This window comes from Cydia pomonella, chromosome 1, assembly GCF_033807575.1.
Source record: "Cydia pomonella isolate Wapato2018A chromosome 1, ilCydPomo1, whole genome shotgun sequence".
Taxonomy (NCBI): Eukaryota; Metazoa; Arthropoda; class Insecta; order Lepidoptera; family Tortricidae; genus Cydia; species Cydia pomonella.
In genome coordinates this window covers 29,106,103-29,131,643 of record NC_084703.1, presented here as the reverse complement: position 1 = coordinate 29,131,643, position 25,541 = coordinate 29,106,103, and the positions used below count along the sequence as shown (strand labels likewise).

At 35.7% G+C, this 25,541-nt stretch overlaps 1 protein-coding gene and 2 long non-coding RNA genes across 3 annotated transcripts in view; 2 read left to right on the top strand and 1 right to left on the bottom strand.

The window, feature by feature from the left end:
• The window catches only part of LOC133530011 (gustatory receptor for sugar taste 64a-like), a 34,182-nt gene extending 22,858 nt beyond the window's left edge, over positions 1-11,324 (top strand). Inside the window, exons 3-7 of the mRNA XM_061867813.1 lie at positions 3,017-3,193; positions 4,223-4,481; positions 5,297-5,518; positions 6,557-6,646; positions 11,248-11,324. Coding sequence (XP_061723797.1) covers positions 3,017-3,193; positions 4,223-4,481; positions 5,297-5,518; positions 6,557-6,646; positions 11,248-11,301 — 802 coding nt within the window. The 3' untranslated portion in view covers positions 11,302-11,324. The remainder of the gene's footprint in view (positions 1-3,016; positions 3,194-4,222; positions 4,482-5,296; positions 5,519-6,556; positions 6,647-11,247) is intronic.
• Positions 11,325-12,143: 819 nt separating this feature from the next.
• On the top strand, positions 12,144-14,066 carry LOC133528190 (uncharacterized). Its single transcript, XR_009800964.1, has 3 exons — positions 12,144-12,600; positions 12,756-12,944; positions 13,530-14,066. It is a non-coding gene; the product is annotated as an uncharacterized LOC133528190 (long non-coding RNA).
• A 5,217-nt stretch (positions 14,067-19,283) lies between these two features.
• Positions 19,284-21,100, bottom strand: LOC133528208 (uncharacterized). Its single transcript, XR_009800969.1, has 2 exons — positions 20,180-21,100; positions 19,284-19,560 (listed from the first exon to the last, which is right to left on the bottom strand). It is a non-coding gene; the product is annotated as an uncharacterized LOC133528208 (long non-coding RNA).
• Positions 21,101-25,541: the final 4,441 nt, after the last annotated feature.

The window sequence follows — 25,541 nt, the reverse complement described above, 5'->3', positions numbered from 1 at the left end:
GGGATACCGTATATCGGACTTAATGTAATACACATTACGAACTGTAATAAAAATAAACAGAAACTTATCTTCGTAAAAAGAAAACAAAACAACCTTAAACAATTATGCATCCAACTCGAATAAAAAGTAACTCCTGTACTAGTGATGATGTACGAGGAATTATAAGATTAAATAACTAAAGTAACGAGTTTCAGTGTAATCATTTCTAATTGAAATCAATAGAAAATTGGCAATTTATAATCAATCTGCTAGTTACTCGTATTAGGTTAACAGAACTGGACTTTTGAAGTCGATCACAACGTATAAAAACTAGAATCAATTAAATTGACACTAAAATTGCGTTCTAAGTCAGGGGCTCTTATTACTTTCTTAAAGTAATGCTTAAGCACAATGCGTTCGCTTCGCTAATTTCCATTTCTAAGAATGTTATCTATAGGCATGTTGTTGTCCCTCCTGGAAGAGGCGACTGCCGAGCGAATACTTCCAGGAGGAAAAGGAAGACTTAGCTCCACAAAGGCTATCTTGATCTAGCCTGCAATAATTGCTCTTGAAGCAGCCTTAACTGGCCTCCTTGAGATGATAAAAAGGGAATCAATCTGAGTATTTCCTGATGATCTTCTGGTCTCTGAGAGCGACAGGTGAAGTTTTGTCAACCGAACCGGATCCAATTTCTCATTAGGTATCACAGAAAGTTGCCAGACAGACTGTCTATGGGTTGTACTATCAGTTTTGGAACTAAAATCGGGCCAGAATGTAACAGCTGTATCAGTAAGTAGCAGGCTTGTCTTATTTATGTTTAATAGGGTAAGATCATGAACTCACCTACCAGATACCACTAACAGTAACAGTGCAAGATGACGGGAGACCTGAAAGATGCTGTCTTCTTGTACGTGCTTTCTCTCCATCCAATCAATTAAGTATTTGTTTTATATCCCAAATACGTTTTTTAACCGAAGTGGGTTCTGCTAAGTCGATAGACTTAACCATCTGTTTAACTAAAATATTTTTATAGATGGATTCCCTCTTTGTTGGGTTAGCGAAATTTACGATGACTGACTTGTGTAATTTTACTGTACGAGCAGACAGTTTCTTTATCCTAAATAGGTAGCTTAGATGTTGAGCTACAGAGTTGCCATCAGGGTTGTATGGGTCAAGTCCTAGAGTTTGCACCGATCTAACCACGTTTTCCAAGGAGCTAAGTAAGTTTTTAGTGTAGACACTCTCCAAGACATTTCCATGTGATTATTACCTATTACCAAATTTGGAAAGATGGCTTGGAGGACAAAAAAAAAGACAAATGAGGACTGTATCGCAGGCGTGAACTGCTATTTTGCAGACCTCGACAAAACATATTTTTGGAAGGGATAACAAATTTGGAAACTCGCTGGAATAAGTCTTTGGCCCTTCAAGAAAATTATGTTGAGAAATAAATGTAATTTGTATAAAAAATATGTTTTTTGTCATTTAAAAAAAAAACTTATCAAACGACTCTCGTAGTATGACAGAGTGGAATGGTAAATAAAGTTTTCATCACACTTGCTCGAAAAAGATCTTATTTCGTTCAGGTTTACTGAAAGACAAAGGCCTATATTGTTCCCGCGGTAGTTATAGATTGTGAAAAAAAAAGCTATAACTCCCTAGGGAATCGACAACCCTTGTGCCTATTTTTCGTGAAAACGAGCTAGGACTACTCTAGCCACCCCAGCTCCTTCACGAAACCTAGCAGTGTCTTCAGGTTGCTAACTGCCTCCTTTAGGTTGCACGGAGTCCCTAGGTATTTGGTGAGAGTCAGAATGGCGGGTGTACCTAAATAAAATCAAATAAAAAATCCTTTAAAAAAAATTGTACCTCACGGTACTTAAAGTTATCATCAAAAAATAGGTCACCCGCCATCCTGATAGTCAGAATGGCGGGTGTACTTTGTAATGGCGGCATTCTGACTCTCACGGTATTTGTTCCTGTATACTTCAACCTGTTTACAATCACAGAGAATATGTTTCGCTGTTTCCTCTTCTTCCATGCTTGCTCTGCACATGGGACGATTGATGAGTATTCTAAATGCAATCTGACAAACGCATTATAAAGTAAAATTATGGTTCGAGGATTACTAAAATCCCTGCGTTGCTATCTGCGTATGCGTATGCTTTTGACGTAATTTTGTTAATCGAGAAGTGAGCTGGAGCTTGGATCTATTATTTCGGTAACCCTATTTAGCCTTTTATTTCTGATCTGGCCGCGTAGCCAACGTGCATATCGTTCACGCTCCGTGGCGAACGAAATGCAACTGTCACAGTCACACTAATATGGAAAAGTGATAGAGAGAGACAGCTACGATACGTTTGGGAGCGTGAACGATTGTACCGTTGGCTACGCGGCCTGGTCAAGATTGAAAATGAAACAGGAACACTTCTCCATATTGAGACAGTTTTTAGCACAGTAGAGATATGTAGCCTTACCATGAATGCCTTAGCAGTGTTAGACTTAACGAAAATGACAAAACTCCAAACGTAAAATACACGTCGTTGAATAGTTCTGTTCTGGTCTTCGTCAGCAGTTCCACTTCACCAAATGGCCCTTTAAAATGCAAATGCATAATTTATTGATGAAAACACAAAAATCACTATATTATGTAAGTATGCAATAAGATTTGAGGAGTTCTCTCAATTCCTCATGGATCCCTCACCAAGACTAGATTTGACAAAAATGGGACCAATTTGACGTATACTTTGGAACAAAAAAAAATTTTCCAAATCGGTTGATACATTACAGAGCTCTCAGGTAACACACAAGCAAAAAACGGTCGAATTTATAACCTCCTCCTTTTTAAAAAAATCGGTTGGAAAATGTTATCCTATCGTATAAAAAATTTCAGCCTCACCCTGCTATTTAGTTACATTTACGTTAGGTTACGTTTCATTATTGTACCTCAATGAAATACCATATAGTATATTTATTGGTTCAGTGCAGTAGTTTCAGCGTGATAAGGTAACAGATAGACAGACACGGTTTAGTAAAGTAAAATTTGTTCCATTCTGTTTCAGTTAATAAATATAACTGCAACGTTAACCTGGAATTACTCGGATCTCTTCATAGTTTGCATAAGTTATTATTTAAATTCAATCTTACAAGGAATCTACAAAAAAGTGATTGATAATAAAGCTAAGGTATGTATGCGAATTGCCTACGACTACGAGTAGGTATCATGTTTTTACTTTAAAGTTTTTGTTCTTATTTTGAAAATGTACTTTACAGTACATATGGGGCTACTTTATAGCACTAGTGCGAGAAGTAGCATATTACGTTACTGTGTCGAACATTTAAAGGGCCATATGTACTGTAAAACGTTGTACGATACATGTGCGAATAGGTAATTCGCAACTCGTGTCGATTTAAAACACTCCCTTCGGTCGTGTTTTAATTTATCGCCACTCGTTTCGAATTTCCTATTTTTCGCACTTGTATCGTAATGTACTATTCAAGTAATAGCTACATATATTTTTTGAGGGATTGATGGCATAGGTTAAAATTTTTGGGGGTTGGAGTTCGGGTTTGGTGAGTCTGGTGGAGGCAGAGATTGGTAGCTGGGTTTCTGGTTTCTTTTATGCGTCCTTTTTAGGGTTTCGTGGTCAACTAAGTCTCTCCGTCCGAGGCTTTACTCCGTGATCATTAGTGCGAGAAAGCTGCAATTAGATATATATTAAAATCAACCATGCCGACAAAGTGGTAAAATAAAATGTTAAGTGGGGATTAATAGTACTTTTCGTGGCTAGTGCGGAAAGTATGTCATTACTTCATGTGTATCGAGATATATTGCAAGACTCGGGACGAGTGAAGAATGACATTACCGCACGTATATCGAACAACGTTTTTTAATACAGTGGCGAACAATTAAGAAAAATAACAAGTATTTTTTTATGCATGTTCTAAAAGACAGAAACAATTGTAAATATAAAACATTGTACTATTATTACCTAAGTATCGTTATGAAAACAATATCGAATGTTGCCTTCTGATGAAGGACATGCGAATCTATTATATTAACATCACTTACACTATATGAAAAACACAAATAATTTCTTAAATAAAGGCATTAAAACACATGTAACTTAGCTTGAAAAGTGTTTTTTTAACACAAAAACAGAAAACCACTCACTCCACTACGAAGTGCGGGTGACTGGTTCGTACATGTTTGGGTGACGACCGCTCCCAGAAAATAAAAGAGACCGATAGATATTGCTGTTCCGTATAGGAAATATAGCCGCAAACAAATATACCCGTTGTCTTCGATAATATCCTATTCTATTATATTTTCTCAGTTGCAGTATTTGTCTTCAAGTTTTTGGGCTTCGGTTCGAGAGGACTACAACCACGCGGCGCAGCTGGTCCGAGCGGTCGATGAGGTCGTCAGTGGCGCCGTATTCGCATCTTTTACCATTAATCTGTTCTTCATTTGCTTTCAACTGTACAATTTGTTGTCGTTAGTACCTCTTTACTGAATAGTTTAAGCGTATTTCTATCATAAATAAAGGTTTGTATGGTATGGTAGCAATTAAGCAATAAAAATATTATAATTTTATGAATTCCTTGGTAGGTACAGTCAGCATCAAAAGTAGCGGATCAAACAACGCTTCAAAAGTATCTACCATTCTGTAACAGCTTAACCAAAAGTGATAGTTCTATATGTAGAACAAATAAGACTGTAAGAGATATACTTTTGACCGTGAATTTAGAGATTTATCTATATTTTGAAAAGTTATCCGGAATATTAGATACTTTTGGCGCGTTGTTTCATCCGCTACTATTGATACTAACTGTACTAGGTTAAATACCTACGTATTTTTTTCCATTCGACATTCATCTGTCTGTTGTAGCAGTTTCAAGTATTATTTGTTCTAAAATATGTTTAATTATTAAGTTGCTACGTGAAATTTATATTTCAGAGATGGAATGCGACTTAAACCTACGGTAAAATGTCCAAGGTCTGGAAGCGGGTTAGTAAAAACATTTTTAAGTTTGGTACCTATTATAATTGTTTAAATTAAAAGCCTAAAAGTACCCATACGTCCCGTGCGCATACGAGCTATTTGGCTATAGACCTCACGCTAGCACAAAACAGGTTGGGGGACATACATTATAATATCTTCCAGTAAGAGCCAGGATTCGAATCCACAAATTCCCGACTGAAAGTCGGACATCTGCTACCACCGCTGGTAAAACATGAGTGATAGCAATATTTTATCCATTAAACTCAACAAACGATAGAGAAGCAATAGGCTACGTAGTATTAATTTATTGACTTGTGTTGGTTTTTTCCGGCTCTTATTTAATTAATGATGTCTCGTTCACAAATTTCAGGCCATTGGGAGGATATGAGAATGTGATATATCTCACCTATTCAATGATGTTTGTTTTATTTCGATATTTGTGTGTTTCTCTCATCGCTGCTCGAGTGCACACAACCTCACAGTCCCTGGCTCCTGCACTTTATGACGTTTCATCGACCGTTTATAACGTTGAGGTATGATTATTTTTATTATCTATACTATTACATAACCCCGTATTTGTACCCCTTGTGTAGATAAGTACACAATAAAAATAAATATAGAAAAATAGGGGGGTTTTGTTCTTAGATAAACAACAGGTTTATGTACAGTCAGTTTTTTAACCGGAAATCCAAAGATGCATGTGGGTTCGAGTCCCACTACGTTGGTCAGAGTTGATCATCGTTGTTTTTTTATTGTTATTGAGAACTGTATATACAACTTAAATTGACAACTTTCTGAGGCAATGTCACTCAGATCTGTTTCTGAATAAGAAACCTATCAATACCTTGGTATGTCGCAGTCGTTGGGTATTAAGGATGGAGGTATGAGACGGTCGGCTAATGAGCGCTTTTTCAGTCAGCCCACAGTCTTTTGTTAACAATGTGGGCGTCTTCAAAGCCTGTATAATGCCTGCTTCCCTGCCTTTGGCATACTAAAGTACATACGACCGCGAAGTCTGCAATCTCAGGAATTATTTCCTTTACAATGAGAGGCATGAATTGTGACGTGGTGGCAGCAGACAGGAACCTCACAGCGCTCTCATTAGCAAACGAAAACTGTCGTAAACCTGTGGTAACTACTAAGCACGGAGGACCGCAAGGCGGTATGGAAGAGTAAGGAGCTAGACGGGCGGATCTCGAAGGCCCTCACGGGAACCGACCGTTGCAGACCTGACCGCGTCGGGAAACTATTCGGGGACTTCTTCTGACACTTGACCACCGGCAGCTTGGATTTTATTCGTATTTATTATATGTTTAATGTATATATTTTGTATTGTTTTTGTATGTTTTTTTTTATATTTTACTGTTAAATCGATAAGTATTATAAAAACTTAATCGGCCACTTAATTTGAAAATTTAGAAAACAATAATCACACAATAAAAGTCACGCGTACTATTACTGAAAGTAAAGTACTTCTTATTGACACCGTGAGTGAGTTCTTGTTAGGTGTGTGTCATGAGTCATGAGTAGAGTTATATTTTCTGCAATTACTTATAACACTTATTTTCCAGGTTCAAAGATTTTTGGATCAAGTTCATCATGATACGGTGGCCTTAAGCGGTCTTAAATTTTTTTACGTCACGAAAAGTCTCGTATTGACTGTAAGTACCTTTTTCATGACTACATTGTGCTGTGCATACCCTGCTCTGCTTTATGTTAACACGCACAAATATGACACAACACCACTACGAGTATGAAAGTAACGGACGGAACTAACCAATTTATAAGACATAGCGAGCGATCGTGAGGCACAGAATTACAGTCGAGGTCAAAGATATCTTTACAATTGAGATTCAAAAAAATATATTTTTACTTCTCATACTCTAATAGTGCGTAGGCAACAGAAAGTCGCTTCTTATGACCTAGTCACTGGTGCATAATAAAGTAAAACTTTCGTAGAAGATCAAGGCAATCGGTCAAACAGCCACACGGACAACTTTAACTTCTAATGATGAATGATGTCTAAACCCCTTTTTTCAGACATCATATTTAATATTTCTTCAGAAATATTTTTGTCTGAATTTAATCTTTTGCCAAAAAGGTTATTTAAATATGAAGCAATGCGGTAATAACTCTTGATATTGGGTAACATTTTGCTATCGAGTATGTGATCAAGAAGTCTGAATTTTTTGTAAAGTATTCCATGTACCGTTTCTACTACCCAACGTACCTTGGTTACGAATAGAAAGTTATTAGCTTCTTCTGTTTTTAGTTGTTTAGATTTGCCTTTAATGGGAGGCATCATCACTTTATAACCTTTTGGTTCTAAATATCCGACCACATCGCGGAATCCTCTGTCGACAACAAATATGTCACCTGGCCGCAATAATTTGCTTAGACCATTTGGGTCGATCTCCATTATTTTTGCATCATTTAAATTACCTTCATGGCTCAAACATATCTATAATATATCCATTAGTCGTGCACACTGTAAAAGGTTTACATAGCGGTACCTTTTTTTGACATAAGTATGATTTTCTTTGATATTCGTTGTGTCAACTTTTTTCCATCACAAATCAAAATCAATTGCTCTTCTACTCTATAAAAAGTTCATGCAATTTCTGAAGTTTCATTTGTTATGAGTCATTCTCTTGTGCGTGCATTTACACCAAACTCTGTTGGTAAAATATTTCTTTCAAACAAATCAATTATCATCGTTGAGTATTCAGATACGACTTGTTCTCGACTAACCTCAGTATCTTTTTCTTACCCTTATCTTTTTTTTAAATATTTGCAGCAGCTCTTGCATTTTTTATTACTATTGAAACGGATTCATTGTAGTTAAATATTATTGAATTACGCAAGTTAAAATCATAAATGGCAAATAAATAGTTCAGTAAACAGCTTCCATCACGATATTTTTTTTATACGTTGAAAAACGGCGATTGAATACAGAAGTTGACCACACATTTTGGTGATTTTTGGTAGGAAGTATTTTGATATTTAGGCAAGTAGTAGGCCAATGTATGGTCTATTATTAAAAAATAATAATAGAGGTGTCACTACTTCACAGGTACATAAAATATGTTATATATTTTGGTCTTTTTTTATATGACAACGGCTCTTCGTTTTTTTTTTAATTATCGATGCATATGTAAATAAAGAACATCATTTTAAAATTTTAAGCTATTCGCTTGAATACATCCCGAAATACAATACATTAAAGAAAAACCTTCAAAAAATCGTAAGTCCAAAACTGACACTAGTAGGATATTGATACTTAGCATAAATATCCTTCACTATAAAAAATAAATAAAAAGCATTTATTTCGGACAAGATCCATAATACAAAAACACAAAACAACAAACAATCAAAATATTTCCATATAAATAACAAAAAATAAAATTAAAATATTAATGTCGTACATAATTTATTTGCGAACTAAATTAAACATCCCTTAACAAGACAAATTACATAATATAACAAAAACAAAGAAGATACATACTAAAATATATCTAATTAAAAACTAAACCTAAATATATCAGAACTTAAATATAAATATAACCTAAATATGTATAAAATAACTACCTACCTATTGGCTACCGGGCCGCCCCCGATGCAAAGGTGCCCATCACGCTCGCTGCATTGCCGCGTTGGATTGCGATGGATAGCCTTTGCATCAGGAAAAACCCAGAGCGGGGGTCAAGGCCCCTTTCTAGCAGGCGACGACCCAGATCCCGGAGGAAGGACTTACCCTCAGCGCACCAGCACCCCGAAATCTCCACAGCGAGAGGAACGAATAAATAACCGCTCAGCGCCGAGTATTTATCTTTTTTAAGGGACGCCGCGTGCTCAGCAGCCGCTCCTGCCGACCGCATAGTGCGGCTAAGATGCGAGGCGGCAAAAGTACTGACGCATGTGGCGTCCCATAGTAAGCACTTACCCTTTTCCCACGGCACCAGGGTCAAGCCGTCAGGCCTTTTGCCGTCCGATCGGCTGAGGCCCGGCGGCTCCAGCATACAAGGAACATTTGCTGATATTAAGGCCCTTCTAATGATATCATTAAGAGCATGGTGCCGTGGGAACCTTCCCGCGCAGCGGCAGCAGCTCAAGGCATGGTGGCAGTTGCTCTCCACATTGGAACCGCAGATGCATTGGTGGGGTTGGCATACATCAGAACCCAGGCGGAGAGCAGCGGCCACCCGCATCGAGTCGTTGTCTAGTAAGGTGCCTAAATTTGGGGAGGGAAGAGCGTGTAGCCAGGCCCCAGATTCAGGCTTGGAGGCAGCAATCAGCCTGGCTCTATCAGCACCAGAAGCGGCATTTATAAGACTATCGAATAGCCTCCTTACCACGACGTCGTCCCATAAACGCTGGCGGCAAGGTTTTTCGGGTACAGGCGGATCGGAGTTAAAAGCCTTCCAAGCCGACAAAGCATCAGCGGCATAGGGTATTGTGCCCTTGGCACCATCTAACGGTAAAATTTTAGTGACAAGATCCACAACCCCAGCCGCCGACGCAAGGAAGGCAGGAAGGCTCACGTCTCGTGAGCGCCGTATACCCAATCCGCCATTGCGTATTGGTAAAGAGGCCTGGTCCCACTGGTCCGAATTGAGGGACACATTTAAAAGACACTCAGCAGATTCTTTCAGCACCAGGTCAAAGGAGTCCATGTGTGTGGGGTGAAGCCAAGTAGGCACTGTGCGTAAGAAGTAGGTGATCCTCGGAACAGCAAAGCAGGATCTTAACAAATGCGCCCGGGACCTCGGCATGTCAGTGACATTTTTTTTAGGACGCAAAGCGGTCAAAAGATTAAAGCAAGATACAACTATTTAAAGAAGAATAACCTAGAGAAAAAATACCCATGATGTTAATTTTTTTTTTATAAAATAATTGACACAGCTTATTTAACATCTAGGATTATGAGCCTAAAAGCGGTTCAATAATTTCCACGTTACTAGCACGTGTGTTGAAATAGTTATTTACGGCAAAAGTGCGAAAAGTAGGAAATTCGCAACACGCGGTGAGAATGATAAATTATATCAAGATTGAAGGTAGTGTTTTAAATCGACTCGAGTTGCGAATTACTTATTCGCACGTGTATTGTGCAACGTTTTACGGCCCGGAAAATGATTATGCCCGCACTAGTACGAGAAAGTACCACCACCATATGTACCTATTGTACATTTCGATGCTAGGGGACGAGTGTAGAATGACATTTCCGCATGTGTATCGAACGACGTTTTAATACAGTTGCGAAAAAATAAGAAAAACAACAAGTACTTTTTTTTACACAAACAATCGTAAATATAAAATATTATACTATTATTACCTAAGTATCATTATTTACGATTATTTGTGTATCATATATTTAAATTGTATGAAAACAATATCGAATATTGCCTTTGGAAACTTAAAACATTCTTGCAGTAAGAAAAAAACGCCTCTGCTTTGACAAGCGTTTCGGCAGCTATTCCGTTCCATTCAGACAACTTATTATATTAAAAAAATATTCAATATTCAAAAATAAACGTGTTATAATGATGAAAAGGTAAGCAAAACAATATGAAATATGCTTATAGGTATATTTTTTATTTTTACATTAACAGTAGGTTTTTATGTTGATTACGACTTTTAAAGGAAACTAACATTAACACTCATCAAGTAGTCATAAATTGGAACAAGTAGAAAAGTAAAAAGCACTAGTTCGCGAAATTCAACTAGCACTTTTTGAGCCACTGTATTTAAAAAATATATAAAATATAATAAACTTTATTTATTCCTTTTCACGCTTAAACCGCTGAACAGATTGAGTTGCAATTAGTTCTTATGCCAAAAATGATCCCTTAAGTGTGTGAAAAGGGGGGGTGGCAATTTGTTTGGGGAATCGATAACCGCTGAACCGGTTAAGATGGAATTTGGTATGGTCTACATCTTTGACTTATGAGTTGGCAATTATACCAAACTTGATTTAGAACCAAACCAAAAATCTGGATGGCTCCACTGTTTAAATACATATTAGGAACACAAAGATTAATTCTGCAAAACATTTGGTTCAGAGAAAGCTGTATTTGGCGTTTTTATGTCGTGTACAAACGCAACTAAGTATCAACCATCTTCACGTTCACTGGGTCACGGCAAGCCTCTATTACAAAGTCGTAAGGTTAATAATTCATATTGGGCCAGTGAGCATGTTAAATTGATCGTCAGTCTATGAAACTTCCTGTAGAGGAATATTTGATACCTATGTTATTTGTTACAGGTGGCTGGTTCTATTTTTACATACGAGCTGGTTCTATTACAATACGGTGGATAATAGTTTTAAATAAGTAATATTAGTAAATGTTTAAACATATAAGCGCCTATGTTATCTAATAAAAGATAAATTTCAGATATTGCTTAGTTTTATTTTACCAACTAGGTATAGAAAAATACGTGAGATACGATTTTTTTTTAAAGTGGTGACGATATGTCTTGTTATAGGTATGGTCAATTCAAATGAAGCAAATGATTAAATTAGGGTTGATATTTACAAGCAAACGAATTGGACTTACTAGTCATTTACGTACATATGTGCCGTGAAATGTATTTTATTATCGCAAGAGAAATGAGTATGTACATATATTCTTCAATAACTTGTGCAGTTAGTGACAAAATACTAGAGATGTCCATTAATTGCGGAGAACATTAATTGCTGATTGTTTCCAAAGTCTTGCTGCTATTCTGCAAATATAGTAGTTACTCACGAGAAAAATTAAACATGATCGAAATAACTACTGCTGATCGGAACAGTGAACTTTTCTCGCGATGTGTGGATTAAGATACGCGGTCATGAAAAACTTACAAAATTATAATTTGTTAAATTAAATCTAGAATTTAAATTATTGTCACGAAATTTTCATATCATGTAGTCATATGAGCTACATAATCCATTCTAAGAACAAGAATTTTCTTATGTAGCAATTACTCTTTACGTCAGTGGGTCACCAATAGTAGTTTCTTCAGGGCTCCGGTTTTAAAATAAAATGAACATCGCGGTCCGTTTATTTCTACTTGAGTTTATTAAAAAAGCAAATGTATGGAAATTAATACTTTAAAATACTTTCACCTGATAAGACGAGAGAAACACCAGCTTAATATTTATCTTTCATTCCGAGGAATTTCAATCTCGGAATAAGAGATAATAAGCTGGAAAGTCGTATATACTTTAATTACAGCGTTTTAAAAGTTCCCTTAAAATCACAGAGAATCTCGTGTGCGCATGGGGAGTTATTTCATAACATGGGTTATATCGTTTAAAATCATCCAGCAAACCTGAGGAAACAACTCAAAATTTGCATAGAGCTACTTTGTCCCTCTTGTCGATAAAATACAATTTTCTCATCAGTTTTTGAAGAATACAGAGAGCACTATCGTAAAGCCACATCTGGTCTGATGAAAAAAATATATCTAAAAATACTTCATCGCACATTTCACCTGATAAGGAAACAACTATTTCAGTATTTGAAAACTAATTTAATATACTTTGCTATAAAATCTTTTATACCATGGCTTAACTTAAATTGCGTCAAAACAAGTATGTTATCAGCAATGATATTGTGTTTCTTGTGTCCACGTAAGTTTTCAATTTGCGATATCACTCATGATTTTGATTTTAAAATAAATATTTATTACGTTACCAGCTTCTTGCGCTATTTTTTATCCGATATTATAAAAAGAGCTTTCATGAGACATGTTTATTTAAAACATATCATTATTATTTTAATAAAGGGATGAGTATACAAAACATGCTAAAAGCGTCGCCGAGGGTGGACACGAGGAACTGCGACTCGGTGTGCCGCGACCTACCACCCGGGGACACGCAGCCAGTGTGTATGATGGCCAGCCGATACAAAAAAGGATACCTGTACTTCGCAAATCACTGCCAAGCGAGACTAGCCATGTGTATAGAGAATTTTGGTAAACTATTTGATATTAGTAAGACGGGAACTATGTATGTCCTGTTTTGTATGTTATAACATATGTATGGGCAAACTGCTTATACATTAGTTTCGCCGAAGAAGTGAAGGAGGAACAAACATCCAAATACATATGTACACAAACTTTATAAATTACACATTTTTTTAAAATTAAGGACACAATCACAACCAACACACGCGCACACGCCCATGCATACGCACACGCACTTGTACACACACACGCATACCCTCACGCATACCCACACACACAATATTGTGTGTATATTATAATAACCATTGTTTGTTCCTAAAATACTGGAAAATTATTCATGTCTGCTTTTCTAATTTCTTGTCTCTCTCTCTAAAGTTAGTCGAGGCTATACGGCGAATATTGAAATTCGAAATTCATTCTCTGGCTCTCTATCGCTCTTAAACAGTAGAAAGGCAGATAACAGGTAATATAATAAAGAAAATTTCATTTTGTTGTACATATGTATGTTGTACCTATATTTTTATGGAAGACATTTTGTTGTACCAGAACTTTTATAGTAAACATTTACTAACATGCCATTAATTACTTTTACAGTTTTAAATATGGTTCATTGGAGAAGGTGTCAAAGATACGGACTATATTTAATGCCCAACCCCTCATACATATCCACCGCAATGAATGAATAAGTATTGCGATAGCATAAAATGATGACGAAAATGCTATTTTTATTATTGTTTAGAATGTTATTGTTGTATTTTTTCACGCCACTGCTAGGAAATGTGGCAGGCCTGAAGTCTTAACTTATTTAAGAGTGAAAATTTAAATTAAAAACAACACGCTGCACTTTTCCACGATATGATTGTACCATCATCCAGTCCCCGCTTATTTATGATTATGCTCTTTATAATTATCTCGGGCAATGCTCACTGTAGGATTCCGTAGTTGCCTGTCCATCACAACAGGCAGACTTAAATGAGGGCTTTATGTAAATAATATGGACATAACAAACAAAAGGAAGTATCTTCGCAGCACTTACATTTTGCCAAAACTCTCAAAAGGTTGGTACTTTTTGCCAAAACTCAAGAATGTCTCAACTAATTATGTTCAAAATAGTAAAATAGTATGAATGAAGTCTTTATAGTTTTTTTCTAAAAATGGTATTTCAAGACTCCTATTCTTAAGAGGCCTTATTCCTATAGACGAGCGTATTTTGTAAAATGCTTCCTTTTTCATCCAAGATTACGACGTAACTATTAGTATTTATTCAAAAACTGGTTGATAAAGTAAAAATTTTAATTCTCTTTTTTATTGAGTTTTCTTGGGAGTCGTTTTCAAATTTTGCAGTGAGAAGTGTTGTTTCGGTTCTCAATTTTGCAGTAAACAAGAATCATTTGATACATGAATATTTACAATTTGATTCAACATATCTTGTACAAGGGGCTGGAATAATTTACAACACAAGATTCATTTGAAAAAATTGATAAAATACCTTCCGAGTTTCTTCATTTTTTTGACGAAAACAGGGTTACATTATTATTATTTTCCGCAAATTGTACATATATTTATAAAAATAATATTATAGGAAACTGTAACTTTATCCTATCAAAAAAAAAAAAAACATTACTATAGCATCTACATTGCGGTTTTTTTAAAGGTCTCCGCGGAGCGCGCTAAAGGGACGGACCTGTGCTCGATTGTCAGGTATTCGTTGCGTTCGTAACCAGTTACGGAGTTCCGAGAGGTGCTGTATACTGCGATTAGAAAATCTTGATATCAAGTAAATTTTTTACACTATGCTTACCAACCGACTCTCGCTTATTGATATATTTTCAGTGTTACTTGAAATTACGTTAGGGTTTGCATTATTATTTTAGAACCGGATGAAGTCATAATGGAGTCAGGAGATGGTCACCAGATCTCTTAATCTGCTCATTATAACACCATCATGTTTGAGCTCAATAGATTTGCCCTGACGAGCACCATCCACTGCTTTGACTGCTCTTTAGTTTCTGTCGTGTAATGGTGGATCTAAGTCTCATTGACCATTATGAAACGGTGAAGAAATTTCTTAGGATTCCGCCTAAAGATATCCAAATACTCCTTTGAAGCATTCACTCGGTAATTCACTTGCTGGTCATTTAAAAGCCGCGGCACCCATATGGCTCAAAGCTTTTTCACACACAGATGTTCATGCAATATATTAAACACACGTTCTGTCAAAATGTTAACAATCTCTGTTATCTCTTAGAGTTTTAACCGACTGTTCCCCAGTACAATATTTTATTTTAGAGACCGTTTCTGGGGTAGTTCCCTCATTTGGTCTTCCACTATGGGAGCGTCATTGCAGCTCTGTCGTCCTCGTTTGACTTCAATAACAAACCAGATAAAAAATATCATTGTTTCATTAAGCAATAATTATATCTACCAGTTAGCAACCTAGAGTTAGATGCTTGTTCTTTTGTTTTTGTTTCACAGCCATTAATAGAGATTGCTCCGAGTGATTTTGCAAAATAGCAAAATACTTCCATTTGAAAGGTGTAAGTCCAACTGATGTTAAATTCGAGCTGGATTCTACTCTGAGAGAGTCTGCTCTTTTATTCACAACTGTAAAATATTGGGTCGCTGAGTTTAGAAGAGGTCGCACGAGCTGCTTAGGTGTAAAATGCAGTGTTTACAACAATTTCAACACAAAAAAGCAGAGTTTTTACGACGATTGGTCACGATGGACGAAACATGGGTCCACCGATTCATCCCTGAGACGAAGGAACAGTTAAAACAATGGATTGAAAAGGGAAAACCGGCTCCAAAGAAGGCGTAGTCGAAATTTGTTAAGCCGGATACTTCTAGGACCAGTCTCGTAGTCAGAAATACCAATGTTAACTGGTAGATATATTGCTTTATGAAACAACTGAACTGATTATTTTTATCAGGTTTGTTATTGGACTTAATTTTACGCCTATACTGGACGCAAAGCAGCGTTACGCACCACCCACCTAGTCAGCAGAAAAGGTCTCGCCGATGTAAAACGTATTTTCAATTTAAAATATATCATAAGGGGTTATTCAGATTGCTCAGGTGCTGAATATCTGCGATTAGAATCATCTTTGCTTAGTTGCGCTCTGGTTATTTAATGTATTAATCATGAAGGTTGAACAACCAAGCGAAGTCCGCCGTGTAAATTGCTAAATTAGTGTAGGTGGAGGTAAACTACCCCTCCTTGCGACGGCCAAGCAAACACGCCTGTGTAATCATGGCATCTGGAATAATATCCTAAGGGCACTGCCGTTCTCAGTACGGACACATAATATGACCGTGCAATAATAATACGTACCTTGCTACCGTACATTACGATACAAGTGCAAATTACCTATTCGCATGTGTAAAAACGTGCGTATAACGTTTTACAGTAGATACTGTCGCACTTGTAAATTCGTATGTAATTGTGACAGTTGTTGACTTCAACACGTCGAACGTGGTTCGCGGGAGGCCCAACCGAGGGCTGAAGGTCAGACCTTCAGCCCTCGGTTGCACGCCGACCAAGGGCGTACGATATTTTGCTGGAAACAACTGTAATTTTCGACTCAAGTTACATTTTTAATATTTTGTACAAAAACTGCTAGTAATATTTTATTATTCTTTATAAAATCGCTTTCATCTCATTTACGATGATTTCGCCAATATCAAAAGTGTGCTCGTAGAGCATGACATTGTTCGGTAGTTGCTTTTAGTAAAGTGATCATCATATCAGCACTTTATCGCCCACTGCTGAGCATAGGCCTCTCTTCTAGTACGCCACTTGTCCCGGTCCTGAGCTAATCGCGTCCAGAAGTGACCCACAATCTTTCGAATGTCGTCCACCCAACGAGCCAATAGCAATGATATCAGGACTTTACAAATAGCCACGATCGATTGCTAGGTGCTGACTAAAGAACGGTTGAACGCGTTTCAAGACTAAGTCTTCAATAGCTTCACACTTCCACGCTAGTTTACTGTATAATAAGCTATCAACATTACACTTTAAACAACATTAATGAACAAATAACAAAATAATATTTTCGAGACGACTTCGCCGTTTTGAAGTTCAATCGGAAATACTTGTTATTTTTTTTGTAGTTTTTACTGAAAAAATTGCGTCGGGCTCAAGACCTTTAATACTAGTAAACTTATTTAGTTCAGCCACCATTGAGGTGCCAATTGGATTGAGCTTTCTGGCGCCCGGCGAAGTGGCAATGTCGTCAAGAAAATAATTATTATGTGATCAAGTTGTTTGAACTTGTTTGTACCAACACAAATACTTTTACTTCTGCGTCCTGCTAAAAAAAACAACCTAATCCAATGGTTTTCACCAATCTTTACTAGGGTCTTGGTTCAGCTAAGAATATCACAGTACTAATTTAATAGCTGTAACGAGAATGACCCATTTTACTACTTATGAACAATTTAAATTGTTTGCAGAGGGATGAGTAAACTCAAGCGGTCAATTGAAATGTATTGTCTCAAACATAATTCAGGATTCGTAGGTATCTTATTCTCCTACTGATGATATTCTCAAAAGTACCTTCCTTAACTTTAACAGATAAAAACCTACTTGAAGGTCAAAATTAAAATATACTTACTACACCGTAATAGGTAATTTACAACGCAGGGAGAGGTACGCGTAGTGAAAGCCTCTTGATTAATCTATTATTATTAAATTACGTATCTTAATTGAGTTGTGAAAAATACTGAAGTTTATATTTGGTTGCTGTATTTGTTCCTTAATAAGTGTGATAAAATGTTGGGTCCGGCGTTAATAAATAAGAAAACATCTTTTTATTTAACTCTCCATAACAATTTTCGCCATATCGCCCTTAATGATTGCACCAAGTCATGCTATTATCTGTCTTCAATATACATATAATTATTTATACATACTCGTATTTAGTTCATACTAGGAACACTTATGAGAACCTTTAATAATCATAAATACAGTAAAAACATTATTCTATTAACCTCATTTTTGTGTTCGTCTTAAATAGTTTTAGATCCAAGTCTTTAAAAACGATCAGGTAACTTGTTGTTAATTGTGATAGACTGATAGACATAATAATGGCGCTTTTAGCTGTAAGTGACAACTTTATAGTACATATGGCCTAGGTATCCTGTGTTTGTATTTATGTAATATATGTAATATTTATATATGTGAAAAAATAACTGAAACTTCATAGATATAGAGACAGGGAAAAGTAAGAATATTATTTTTTATAAAATATTGACGACATGACTCAGTAAGATTAATTGAAAATATGGCTCTAATGCAGCGCTTTTGAACAATAATACATTATGCTTATCATCTGTGCAGTTTTCCCAGATGACTACGCCATATTGTTTAAGCCCTCAGCCTAATATTGATACCCGAGCAACCGGAAATGCCAAAATTGAACCACGAGCGTAACGAGTGGTTCGAAAAGTGCAATCTTGAGCGTTACGTGGGTTTTAAACCCTCGTGGGGATAAACAAATTTTGCCACCAAATGAAACAAATTTCTTCATCAAACCAACGCGAGGGAAACTTAGGTACTGTAAAACTCCAAATAGAATTAAACCAAATCAAATTGAACTGAAAATTTTAACTATTTATCATTCAAAATTATCATTTAAAAGCCAATTCTACCAGCCACTATAAGGGAATCACTCAAAATTTGCAACAAATATCTTTACAAATCTTGTGGATTAAATGCAACTTTTGGAATCTTTCGCTTGCTCGGGTATCAATATTAGCACGTCGAGCGATTAAACAACAACTTTGTCACCTTGTTAAATACTTCAAGAAAGGAAGGAAAGATGTTTTTATCTCGCACCCCAAGGGTTCCGAGCATCATACATTTTTTATAGGACTATACAACGTAAGATGTTTTTTGATCTCGCACCCCAAGGGTTCCGAGCATCATACATTTTTTTTATAGGACTATACAACGTACAGTGCAAAAGTTCATGGCCTAGACTAGATTAAGTGCAACCAGTTTAAATTGACTGCCATATTTTGGTTGTAAGTAGTGTGCAATAAAGCTGTTTATTATTTTTATTACAGCTGCTGCTGATAACGCTTGAAGTTTGAGGAAATATTATCATTCGTGTTAGCATAAGATTTTTTTTTCTACATCAAACCAGTGTCTTTTATGCCACGATTTCTTCGATACTCACGTTATCACAGAAACATAATATACGTAATCATGCTGCAGTGGATTTAACCGGTCATTTCCTTTACCCAATATTGGTCACTGAACTGTCTAGTTAGCAGAAAAAGCTTTTTCTTAATACACTTGGGTATGTATCACGTGATTTTGAGGAGGATGGAAAACAATGTCGATATTCAGAGAGCGTGTTATTCATGATTTTCATAGACTCAAAACTCTTTGTTGAAAATGATGGTGCGCTTGTTGTCATAATAATTTATATAGAATTTTATTCCAGAAACATGAAGTTTGTGCAGCAATTAAGAAATTAATATGTGCTGATAGAACTTTTTACCCTATTTCGACTCGCATGCCGTCCTCATTGCCAAAATGTAACCAACGGATCTGTTCTTCAATAACATCATCCGGATTAGCCGCTCTTCGCACATCGTGCCTATTAGTATCTTCATACTGTACATAAAAAAACGGTACTGGGTTAGTAATTTCACTTTAAAAATAACTTAACACCAACTTTCATACGTTAAAAAGATTTTTTTTTAGGGGATGAAATTTACGAATTGTATACTCAGTTTTCCCGGCTATCAAATTAAGAGAATGCATACGAAGTTCAATATTTATTTGAAATAATATTCGTAAAATCTTTCTACTATTTCTTTCACCTCCTTCGCAAATTAATATTCTGATTTACGTTTAAAAAAATATTCATTTATCATACAAACCTTCACCTCGATTAGGGAATGAATTCACCAAAACGCTATTTTTTTCTTGTAGGTACCTATAGATATTATAAGTAAAGGGTCTTTCTGGGAAGTGTCAAGAACCTCGCTCTTAAAACTAACTTTTTCTCTATAATAACTGCCAACCCCATTATAATCCTCTTCTCATTTAATTTTATAAAATTTCTTCCAAGCGATTGATTACGTCAAGAACATAGTTACTTACTCAGCTTTAACATTTAGTAGTTTCGGTTATGCGTTGATTGTAAGTTGGTTAGCTGAGTCAGTCAGTCACTCAGGCAGGACTTTGCTGTAAACAGTTACATGCTATCTAGTGGTTTTCTTCTACTTACTTCTTGGGTTTCAAATGTAATTCTGTAGTTTTTTACGCCATTATCGTTGCGTCTTCCGTTTATGTCTTTTAGGGGTATCACACGTCGTCGCTTTAATACGCCTATATCATTCATAAAGTAAGGGTTACTGAATACTTGAAAAAATTGAAGTAAACATATTAATATAGTAGTCGACATGTAAGCCATGGTATTTTTCAAAGAAAATGCTCCACGCACCAAGTCGTGGTTTTATTTATCAGTAGGTGGTAAATGAATATACTCGCTTTTACGCATGTCTGCGTCCGTATAGAGCAACTATCTCTATGTACCTACCCAATCGGATCCACACGCGTTTAGCCATTTTTGCGATATTGGGCAACAAACTTTCATACGTGTAGCATGGTAATACGTTAGAAATTTGTTATGCACAAAAGGCAATCTTTAAACGCACCAACTCTCTTACATTTTATATAATAATATAACATCAAATTTATTGTGTAACAATACCAATTCAATTTAGTTTGTACGTTTCTTGTTTTACTACGATGTTACGAAATTCGTTTCCACTAAGTCTTTACTAACAATCTTACAATACAAAACCGCCTATGTGATAGATTGGTACCTGTCCTACCTACATCAATTGACTGGTCTGGGTGCATTATATCCGGTACTGGGTGTATTATATCCGAGTTTCTTGCCGGTCTATATTGGGTTACCCTCCTCCAATTGAGGAGGGATTAAAATTTTCTCGGATTAGAGGTGTAGGGTAGAAGCCGGTAGCTTTATTTGTCGTTCATAAGCGATTTGTAATATGCCTACTTGAATAATAAACTATCTTTATCTTTATGTTCTTTGGCATTTGTACTAGTTCCATGGTTTTCATACATAAACCTAATTAATTTACAGCGTTTCATCGTAACTATAATAAAAGTGCAAAATGTAGTAAGCACCACTAAAAGTGATACCAATCATTTTTAATTATGTTTTGAGTATGGGGCTAGATAAAATTATATGAGTTATTTTAAAGGATCATGTTTAATTTGGTCTACGATTCCATAAGCATGCTACGAGTATATATACGATAAATTTAATCAAGTTTTTACAATCTCATGAATATATTAGATTCCAACGGACACTTCTTGGTACCGATAATAAGTAAAAGAGTAATTAAACCAAGTCAACACAACGAATCAATTACATTTTATAGGTGACATCTATCCAAATCGAGTGGCACTCGATCAGATGGAAATTTACTGTCAATGTCAGAATCAGTTTAAGGTACTCAAGGTGCTAGTGATACACTCTGGCGGCAGAACATTGCAGTAATACTCTCTACTTAGGAAATAATGCAGGTATCATTAGATTTCTTGAAAAAAGCTTAAGTAAACCTTTGTAGTGGATATTTTTTTTATCACACATATTCATGCGTAAGGGTTTCACACGTTAAATGTATAAGGGTTGATTGAGGTCTGCAGCTCTGAGTTGGGGTATGATAGGAGAAGTATGACACAAATTTTCAGCTGACCTCAAACACCTACTCTACTCTAAAATGTCTACCAGCTCTCCTAGGGTTTCACACTTTAAAAGTATAAGGGATGATGAGATCATAACCATCGACCTAAGCTAATATTAGAACTTAAATATTTGAAGTAGTTTTTGTTAAAGGGTTTCAAATAGCCCCACGCGACTGCGTAAATAATAAAAATAAAAATCTAGTACCTAGTTAAATTACAGTACAGATCATAAATACTTGTAAACTATTCGACCAAGGACGTTCATGACGCCTATAGGTACACTAACGTATACAGGGGTTCCTTCGACGTTTAAATTCGCGGTATTTTAGGTCATACCGCACAACTATAAATACGGTACAGACCCCGAAATTAAGGAAAATGTTCACCATGCCATAGAAAACAGAAATTAAATTGACTGAAATGCATGAAATAGCCAAATAATCACATTAAACAATCTATTGTTTAATGGATGGCGTGGATGGTAAGGCCTAGCTTACCATTAAAAAAACACCCTTTTTATTGTGTGGCGTGTCACCAACGGTGAGCGATCGATGGTTACTCTTGTGGATAACATACAATTTTAATTCTTAGTAAACAACAAATCAAGATTGTTATCTTGTCGTGTTAAGGATTAGTTGTTTATACTTTCGTAGAATTAATTGTGCAAGCTAAAGGTAAACAGCGTCATAAATTTTTAAATCATTCCAAGAGATTTTAAACACCACTCTATTACATAAATCTAACTAGTCTTGTACACAACACAAGTAATTAAGTGAAATATTTTGGTCTATATGATCTATGTGGTCATTTTAAGAAGGTAAGATTTGGTTTGTCGCCTTGACATTTCTTATACCATGAATCATAAATTAACTTAAGCACATAATACAGTTTTTTAATACAGGGTTGGGCAAAACAAGTATCGTTGTTTAAATAGGCATATAGGTAATTAAAACGTAACTTCAGATTTCAAAAGTATATTATGTTTTAATTTTACGCGTATACTATTACTTACACAATTTGTTCTTAACTTATAAACATAGGTTTCAAGGTTCAATTTTCATGGCACCGGGTAAGGGCAGCAAACAATAAATAGGTACATTTGAATATTTAAATAATATTATTGTTTTTAACCTTTTTTTAATTGAATTACTACATCTAACTATACCTATAAGTGCGGCTTCTTAGTCCGATGTAGTATGGAGGTATAGTCCTGGCAGAAAACACGAAACTTGGCATGATTTAGATTTGTTTATGGCTTAGATTTAGATTTGTTTATGACACAACATACGATTGCATATTATACAATTACATTCATGTCAATTTATATGAATCTATATTGTGATCGTCAAAAATAAATTCTAAAAATATATCACAATCCAGATAGCATCTATAAAAAAAAAAAATTTTTCACCGGAAAAAGATCGTCAAACCAGAATGTATAGAAAAACAATAATAAAATAAAATAAAATCAACAAGAAACAAAAACAATGCCAAATATGCAAAAATAAATTATACAGTTATGAAAAAAAATCACTAATTGAATATAATGGGTTCTCCAGCAAAAAGTTTCACAATCGACGCTTGAAAATCGTATCGGATGTTTCCGTCCTTATTTCTAAAGGTAATCGCTCATAATAGGTCGGACCGATGACACGCGGGTTATTTGCTGCAAGTGCCATGCGACGTGGAACTGTTCGTAATCGACCAGTAGATCTAATCTAATGTTTATGCCAGATACCTCAACGTGTTTAAACAAAGATAAGTTATTTCTGACATACATAATAATTTCGAATAAATACAATGAGTAGTGCGTCATTAGGTATTTTGTGCGTCACGAAAAGGTCCCTGCATGAATGCCTTGGCTTCACACCCGCTAGCATTCATATCACCTGTTTTTGCATAATGAGCACTCGATTGTGAGCATAGTAAACCGATTTTAATGAAATGTACGAAATAAGGGGTTTCAACTTCCGTAACGCAAACACTGCACTACTCAATCTACTGCACAGTTGGTCGATATGGCACTTCCAGTTAAGATTTGAATCCAACACAAAGTCAAGGAACTTCGTTTCATTTCACAATGGCATAGAGCAGTTTACTACACACGGGGGCACCGTAGTTATCCGTCCATAACGTTTATAAGAATAAATAGAAGTAAAACACGCCGGCAAGTTACCAAAAAGAGCAAAAATGCATGGAACAAGCATTAAAACATTGTATTCATATTTCTTATATATGCCTAATTCGGTGTTTTAGGAATATTTTTAATATTTGACTTTGGCCATTATATATATATGAAAATAATCACAGCTACGCGATACAACTTACTTTTTTACAAATAAATGTATAAGTGCCTACTTTGAAGTGATACTTGTAAAAATAAAGAATAAATTGGACTAAATTGTCCAATAATCCAATAAATTTTATTTAGTGCAAAACACATTACTTACATTGAATTTTAATTTTTTGCAAAAAGCATTATTTTTGTATTAAAAGGCAGATACTTATTTCAAAAATGGATTCCTCGTCCTTACATTATAAGAAAATGATAAACAACTTGCCATAGTTAGACACACGATCTCGTGGCTACCGGGCTAAATCAGCTTTTTTTTACCTAAGGAACAATCGTGCTAAGCGGCATGGCCTGAGAAAAAAGTGCATACTCACTCCGTCGGATACAAATATTATAAGGTAGGCATTATTTGAAAACTGTAAGTCTTACAAATATTTTTCTCAAGACAATATTGTATAGAATTATATGAAGAATATATTATTTCTAGACAGTTTTATAGTAGCTTTCAAAGTTTCCATGAAAATGTATGAACCTACAAATGGAGATATAAAAGTGTGGGGAGAGAGGGAAACAGTAACATCTCGGCGTGTTTCTAGTTCTATTTATTCTTATAAAAGTAAAAGCTATATGCATGCCAAGTTTCGGGCTTTCAGACGGATGGGACCATAGTTGAACCTAAGGAGCCCCACTTTAGAACCTTACCACTCATTTTGCATCCGAAAAATAAAACAAGCCTGTTTCACAATGTCCAAGTAAACTATTGGATAGCTAATAGACAAATAAATGACCTAGCTACCTTTCAGTTGTGAAGGTATTTATTTATCTATCAGTTAAGCTTATTTGAAGATTGTGAAACACCAACGATGTCTTTACTCGTCAGGTAAAATTAAATGGCAAGTAGCTTATTCAGGACTATCGTCCCATATCTTTACCAACCGATGCTAGAATGAATTTAAATTCATGCCCTCAGTGATCGCAATCTTGCTCAGCAGTCAGCATATATCCCCATATCGAAAAGTCTAATGAATTTATGTTTAATGGTTTTCCTTAGTCACCCATTAACCAAGAACGCTATAAAGGGTTCGAAACGTCGTGATGTATTTTATAAATTCATTATACGTCTCCATGGTTCTATTTCATGAATAATTATTGCGGTAACCAAAAACAATATTCGGGCCATTCTAGCCAAGGTATATATAGTCTGCCAAATTAGTTCGACACCAGTCTCGAGTGCGTTTAGCTTTGTGAGATGGGGCATTGTCATGTTAAAAACAAAAATAATCATTTCCATATAATTTTCCGACATGTTTTAGCAAATGACCCTACAATGCGTTCGGAATATGGTAGAAAACTCTACTCTTGATTAATTCTCATATTTTTGACTCCTAGATCAATGAAGGCGATATTGCCCCATACCATGAGTGCACTTTAAAATCGCTGTATGACTAATTTATCCACTGGTACGAGTATGTCAATCAACGAAACGCAATTAACACAATCATTTTATTAATTGTGAATATCTTGCAATTGGAACATCTTTTCATCGGAAAAATAAAGTCATCGCCCTTGTCCCTGC